The sequence below is a fragment of the Enhydra lutris genome, unplaced genomic scaffold, assembly GCF_002288905.1.
Source record: "Enhydra lutris kenyoni isolate GAN:26980312 unplaced genomic scaffold, ASM228890v2 scaffoldscaffold77, whole genome shotgun sequence".
Lineage (NCBI taxonomy): Eukaryota > Metazoa > Chordata > Mammalia > Carnivora > Mustelidae > Enhydra > Enhydra lutris.
In genome coordinates this window covers 2,860,227-2,867,505 of record NW_019154161.1, presented here as the reverse complement: position 1 = coordinate 2,867,505, position 7,279 = coordinate 2,860,227, and the positions used below count along the sequence as shown (strand labels likewise).

Genomic DNA, 7,279 nt, shown 5'->3' with positions numbered 1-7,279 from the left:
AAATGTCTTGGGTCCACTTACATTAGCAAGTGCACTTTCCCCTTTTCTAATGTCAAGTTGCCAGCCAGGGAGTTCCACCTTGAAAAAGAAGTGTTTCGCCAAATAAACCAAGTCCTTATTTCCTAGATGAATTACTCACACGGCAGAGAGGTTTTTCTGTTATTTATTCAACATATTAACCTTCTTTTGGTTTTTCCTCACCTGAAGCCATGGATGGGACTTCAGTGAGTTCCCTTTAGCTTCCAGTTTGAAGATAACTGTGTCTTACTGTGAATCATGGAGACTGTGAAATCCACACCAATGAGTGTGTACAAGAAGTAGCCAGGGACAGGCAAGATGGTAATGGTGATGAGGACGATGAGCAAGACTTTAGCCCATGATGGATAAACTCGGACCACCTCATTGGACTGTGGAGAAAGGGAAGGTTTAGAATACCCAGGTTCTCTGAAATGGAAGGCTGTAGAGGTTGGGGGTAGGACATGAACCAAGGCCAGAGACTAGATAACTGAATCTCTAAGGGAACCAGGGAATAAGGTGAGAGAGCCCTAGAGGCCAGAGGAGACTGAAACGTTCTCACCCACTCCCTAGGGGGTTCTGGGGTCTTAGAGGGAGGCTCACAATGCTCGAGTCCCAGGCCAAGTAGGTGATGTTCTTCAGAAGCAGATGAATCAGGGTGCTTACAAACAGGACTAGCAGCACAAATGGAGACAGAAAACACCACAGCCAACGATAGATGGGGGATATGGGGTGGCCCAACATGGTAATCAAGTCTGCAAGGAACCTGAGAGGAAGGGCCACAAGACTTTGGAGGGGCCTTTTCAGGCCTTATCCTGCCTTGGGGAGGGGTCAATCCAAACCCAGCCTGGGAGACAAAGTTTCGCATTTCTTAAACCTTTCTGTCCACCTCCACAACCAGTTTTCTTGCATCTTAATTCATCACCTTTCAGTCTGATTTCTGTCCCAGTCCCAAGATTTAAAAAAAGCAAAACCCCAAAACATTTCTCTCTTCCATCACCTTTAGAATCAAAGTCAATACATCTGGTTTCTAAATGTAGTTTCTTCAAGTTCACATATCTAGCTTTCTTTGGTACACCTTCTTAGCCCCAACATGGATGCACATTGGGTTTCTTTTGCCTAGAACGTCCTTCTTTCTTTCCCTTGACAAACTCCCCTTCCTGTCTAGATTCTGTTCAAGCACCCACTCCTTGCCTTTAGATAACCATTTGTGTTCCCAGAGCGCCCTTGGCTGCCTCTATCATAGGCTTACTATCCTGCCCCCAAATCTGCCTCATGTCTTCTTCTTTCGACTCTGAGAGCGGAAAACTCAATATAATTTATCCCAGTATCCTCAGTGCTCACAAGGCCTGCCTGGCCCTTGGGCACACCTGGGTAATACGTGAGAGCGAGTGTGTGAATCAGCAAACTGGCGCCAAGAGCCACGACCACCTGGAAACACCACCACTTTGGATTACATGCGGTATCTCAAACGTCAGTGTGCGTGCCATCTACTTGGGGGTCTTATTAAAATGCAGATACAGATTTAAAGGTTTGGGGTATAGCCTGAGGGTCTGCTTTTAAACTCCCAGGTGATGCCAATGCTACTGTTCCAGAGCACACCTAGAGAAGCAAGGGATTACCTGCCCACACTACCCTGGTTAAAATTAAGGTTCAGGAGCCACTAGGACTTGATATGGACTGTCCACCACTTTTCCATTCTACACCTGTTTTCTCCAGGAATTAGCCCATGCCTTCTCCTTCCCACCCCTGGGGGCTCTCCAAAAGCCTGGGTCAGAGGCCTGACAGTGAGAGCAGGAGGGCCAGTACTCCCTAGGGGCTGTCGCTGTGTGGATGCATGACTGCAGATCTGGGGCTTGGGGCATCACCTCCTGGCCCCATAGATCCAGGCCATGGCTATGTTCTCCAAGATGATAATGAAGAAGAGGGGCAGAGATACCCAGTAATCATCCAGCAGGTTCACAAAGTAGCTGCCCGAAGGCCTCACGAAAATGAGGCTGCCCAGGAACATAGGCACGCAGACGCCCACTGAGGGAAAACATCAGATTTGGATCAAGGTCAGAATTCAAACTAGGTCCTGTAAGAGTCCCAGTAGGGTTAAGCTCAACAATTGTGTTAGGTGGGAGTGGGGTCACAGATTAGAGTACCTGTGAGCAGTTTTGTATATTTCCTGAGGGAAGAGAAAGTGTCCTGGAGAGGGGTAACGATGCCCTGCAGGATTCCTGTCATGGTGCTCAGCCCCAGGCTCACCAGCAACACGAAGGTGATGATGGCCCAGAAGGTGGATCCGGAAAACACACAGACGATATCAGTAAATGCCACAATGGCCACACCGGGACCCTCCATAACCTGTGAGTGAAGGGAGGAAGAGCGAGGGCTCTGAGCTCATTCTGTAGAATCCTAACTGCATTCCTGCCCCCTCCCCTGGGAGACCATCTGTAGCTCTGTTAATAGACATTGTTGAACTCATCTAGCCTGGAGGCATGAGGACTTCATCCGACAACAACTGCTGGTCTGGCGACTCTTGGGGTGGTATGAACTCTGGCTTATGTGAACTCCAGGGCTTGGTGCTACAGAGGCTACAACTGCCTTACTGCGATAGCGTACGGTAAACCTCTGTCCTGGCTGTCTGGGATGCCACCAAGAATGGTCTTTCTGGATTCCAGAGACACCTATGCAGAGCTGAAGTTTCTGGTACACGAGGGGTTCTGAAGGGAACATGAGGACCCCATCCCCAGCCCTTACCGACCTCCTTCAATTCTTGAGCTATGCTGCAAGTGGACATATAGGGTAGGACCATGTCTTTGAGTAGTTGAGGGAGGCTCTCGAGCCACCTGGAGTAGACGGAGCTTGGATGAAGATATATACTCTCTGGAGGGCTGGCCTCGACAGGCAGCACCCCGGAAGCTATCAGACCCAGCACTGTCTCAGCATTCCTGGGGACAGGGGGAGAATCACATAAAACCATTATGGCCCTTTAAGATAACCTCTCTTCTCTTCTCTTCTACACAAGAAGGAAAACCGCTAGTCTAGAGTGTCTGAACTGCACTGCAGCCTAGGTCTCCAGGGTCCTAGTGCTCCCTGTCGGACACCTACTTTCATAAGGCGTCTGCGAAGGCCAGAGAGTTTCTGACTCACGTGGGGCCCTGGAGCTGGTCTTTCGTACATTGTCATGGAGGGCTTTAGGACCTATACTTCCTACTAGACAATCTCAGGACAATGTTAAATCTTCTCCGCTTTCCTGACCAGCTGGCCCCTCCAGTCTCCTAAAGCATAACTCTTCACTTTCTCTACTTCGGCCACACTCCACTATTCAAGCTGCTGCAACCGGCCATGCTCTCCAGCATGCCCAGATCTTTGGCACACGACATTATCTCCGCCTAGAACCACCCACATTCTGCTCCTGCTCAGTCTCCCCCAATTCTACCACTATACTGTTCTCCATATGCAAATTCCTACAAACACTCACTCAACTCCCTGAACTCTACTTACTGCATGGAAAGCTATTCAAGATCTATTTCCATAGGGCGCCTGGGTGGCTCAGTGGGTTAAAGCCTCTGCCTTCGGTTCAGGTCATGATCCCAGGGTCCTGGGATCGAGCCCCACATCGGGCTCTCTGCTCAGCAGGGAGCCTGCTTCCTCCTCTCTCTCTCTGCCTGCCTCTCTGCCTACTTGTGATCTCTGTCAAATAAATAAATAAAATCTTTAAAAAAAAAAAGATCTATTTCCATAAGGGCAAGTCAAGAAGCTGTAGGAAAGTAGTATGGTTTCATCCAGTTTTTTCAATGGCGTGTTTCTCTATGTAGGTCTAGGAATGGGAAACACTTGGAAGAACACTAGCTGTGGTTATCTGTCAGGAGACACACTGAACTCAGGAGTGCCTCCAGGAGGAAGTCTTCTCTGACTGCCCCAGGACATTAACAGCTTGCTCTTCTGTGTTTCTCGTCACCTCTACTACCAGTTCTAGTCTCCTTGTCATTATTTATTTAGTATCTCCTTCTTCAAAAGACTGTGATTTTCCTGAGGGCAGGGATAATGGTCTGCTTCACCACTGGTTGTGTTTCCAGAACCCAATACAAACACAGGGTTGCCAGACAGATGTTTTATAAATGTCTGATGAGTATTTTTAGAATGAATCTCACAGGAGAAGAAAATCAGGAATGGGTTAAGGGGACTCTGGTGGGGCAGTAGGTCCTTTATTTTTTTTTTCTTATCTAATGATTCCACTGAAGCCATTCTCCCAATTTTCCATGGCAGACCCCAGTTAAGAATGGGGTGAACACAACTTTGTAAACCTCCAAGTTTGGGGCTTCCCTAGTTTAGAAAGGCAGCTCTGAAAGAGATACAGTTGGAGTGATTTAGGTGTTTCAAAGCTCCAGGAGGCTCCTGTCTGAGGGTCCCATATTGACTGAGCCAACAGCCCTGAGGGATGCAGGCCTAGACTGGAATTTCGTGAGCTATTTCTCAGACTTTGGTCTTTTTGATGATCTCCACATGAAAGATTGGTCTCACCTCACATAACATCTTTCAGTGTTCTCTGTGGCCAAGTGGCCCATTACGGCAAATACAAACACGGTGGCAGTCAGTGAGGCAGTCAAGTTGAGAAGAGCCACAACAAAGGCATCCATGACACAGTTGTTGGCCCGAGGGATGTATGAGCTGATTGCAATGAAGCTGCCAAAGCCGGGGCCCATGGATAAAAAGAGCTGGTTCCCTGTCCGGCGCCACACTTCCACAGAGTACAGGGCTGGCACCTGGGGGGAAGTACTGTGTAAACTGGGACATAAAGGGAAGTAAACCATGGGGTAAACCATGATGCGATGGAGGATGAGAAGGCAGTGAAGGAGGGAGCTATTAGAATAACAACAATTCTGTCCCTGACACCCCCATGTGGATAAGAGGATCAAAGGGCAGGGAACACCTCACCTTGGCAGCCAACAAATTCTTGAGACCAAAAAGTGCACCTTCCAGCATGAGACTCCGGATTAGGAGACAGAAAAGGATGAAGTAGGGAAGGAGTACTGAGACATACAGCATCTGAGTAGGAAGTATGATTCAGAAATAGAGGTCAGCAAAGGCAGAAGCTGGGACGGTGGGATCCACAACTACTGAGAGTCAAAGGTCATACTAGAAGGAGTTAGAAGCTGGGAGACCTACAGGCGTCAAGTTAGGAGAATATTAGGGGGTCTCAGAAAGAAAGGAGTCTATAGGATTTTAAGTTAGAGGATGGCTCACCTTTCCAGTGGACTTTGGTCCTTTGGTCATGGAGACGCAGATAATAAACCAGGTCACGAAGAGAGAGACACTGAGGTGCATAACGGGTGGTCCACCCACTTCAATTTCATCTGTGGCCTTCAATACATTCCGGTACCAAAAGTATATGGTAGACGTGGTCCGCTCACATTCAGGATCTGAGGTGAACTCGCCATGGAGGAAACTGCAAGACCACAAGCCTCCCTCTTCCAATCCTCCTACACCCCCTCGTTCAATCTCCATCATCTTCCTGCTCATGCTTAGTCTCTCAGCGATCCTCTTCCTTCTTCACTGCCCTAACCTTTTTACAGCCCTCCCACTTGCCCTTCTCTTCCCTCTCTTCTCACCAAAATGACTGGAGTTCTTCAGTAAGGGGCATATTGACCAAGGCAGTGGAGACTGGAAAGACTGAACCAAATAGAAGAGATTCCAAGCCATGAGCACACTGTAGTATGAGCCCACGATGCAGCACACCTAGGGACCATGAAGAATTCTGGAGACGGGAGAAGAAAGGTAGGCCAGCAGAAGGGAGGGGATTTGACCAGAAGACTGTGGGACTGAAGAGACTTGACCCACAGAAGTGAAGTCATGGGACCCCTCCCAGGACAAGGAACTGTTGGGGAGGGAGCGGGGCATAAAGGGTAGGCCTGGGCAGCCCAGGACTCCTTACCATGAAGCTGCTGTACCCCACACCACCCATCCAGGGGCTGATGACCTTCCATACACCAATGCTGCCCTGACGCATCCTCTGACCAGCTGCCATCTCCAGGAATAGAAGAGGAACCCCGACCAAGAACAGCATGAGGATGTAGATGATGAGAAAACTGCCTGTGCAGGGGGTCAGGAGGGGCTCTGAGAACCACCCGGCTCTTCAGTGCCTGGACTTCCTTGGGGTCTGGGAAAACACGTTCCCCACCAGTGACCTCCCTCAGAGCCACCAGCATCAGGGCTCAACTGTTTCCACATCCCTCATAGTCTCAAGTGTCCCTTGAGTCCCCAGTTCCTGGAAGACCAGATGCCCAGTTTCCACTCCCTCCCTCAATCTCGGCCTTCAGCCCCACCATCCTCATGAGCCTAAGTGTTCCGATATCCTGCTCACACCCACCTAACACGCTAGGTGTTCAGGTACCTGGCTCCAGCATTGGTGGTACAGTGGTGAGCACAGCTGCCATCCAGGTACCTGGTTTCTGTCCTAGTCAGGTTCCCAAATCCCCCTACCCCTACATACTTCAGAGACCCCAGAGTAGCTAGGATAGTCCTCTGGCTCCCCACCCCCTTCTGGGTCCATGATTCCTGGTCCCCAGGCTTACCACCTCCATTGTGAAAACACAGATAAGGAAAGCGCCAGATGGTGCTCAGTCCCACACAAAAGCCCACATGGGCCAGAAGGTACTCAATTTTATTGGCCCAGGATGGTCGATCAGTGGGGGATTCCTCCTTTGGCTCATCCTTGTTTATGGTCTCCAGTATTTCATCATTATCTTCATCAGACCAAATGTATGATGACACCGTGTCACACTTCTGTCCCTCTGCCATCAGTTCCTCAGTAGTCAAATCAGACTTTAAGAGTTGGGAAGCTGAGGTAGTAGCAATCAGGGATTTGGAATCCGAAGGTCTAGAAATCTGGGATTTCTCATCTTGGGCCTCCGTGTTTTCACTAACAGATGTCATCCTGGGTGGACTCCAGTTCCAGCTTCTGCAGGGATGGGGCTTCCTTCTTTGTTGACCTTAAGGACATCAAGAACTACAGACTTCAGATACATGAGCTAAGGAAAGACAAGACTCATCCCATAAGAACCCCTGAGGCCTCCCAAACCCTTTCATCCTTACATGAGAAGAACATGAAGTCTCTACCTCTGAAAACATACCAAGGACATCCACAACTCTAGAAAGTAATAATTTTAAAACAATACTATCTACAATAATACCAAAAGATATAAAATGTCTAGGAATAATTTTAACAAAAGATGAGCAAGGTCTTTACACACACACACACACACACACACACACA

The 7,279-nt window shown here is 48.9% G+C and overlaps 1 protein-coding gene across 1 annotated transcript; it reads right to left on the bottom strand.

Moving 5' to 3' along the window:
• Nucleotides 1-221: 221 nt before the first annotated feature.
• On the bottom strand, nucleotides 222-7,010 carry LOC111160540 (orphan sodium- and chloride-dependent neurotransmitter transporter NTT5-like). Its single transcript, XM_022523710.1, has 11 exons — nucleotides 6,579-7,010; nucleotides 5,939-6,096; nucleotides 5,616-5,742; nucleotides 5,251-5,426; nucleotides 4,942-5,052; nucleotides 4,528-4,769; nucleotides 2,765-2,951; nucleotides 2,163-2,364; nucleotides 1,884-2,043; nucleotides 619-781; nucleotides 222-407 (listed from the first exon to the last, which is right to left on the bottom strand). Exons 1-11 carry the CDS (start codon nucleotides 6,937-6,939, stop codon nucleotides 222-224), a joined length of 2,073 nt encoding a protein of 690 aa, XP_022379418.1. The 5' UTR covers nucleotides 6,940-7,010.
• Nucleotides 7,011-7,279: the final 269 nt, after the last annotated feature.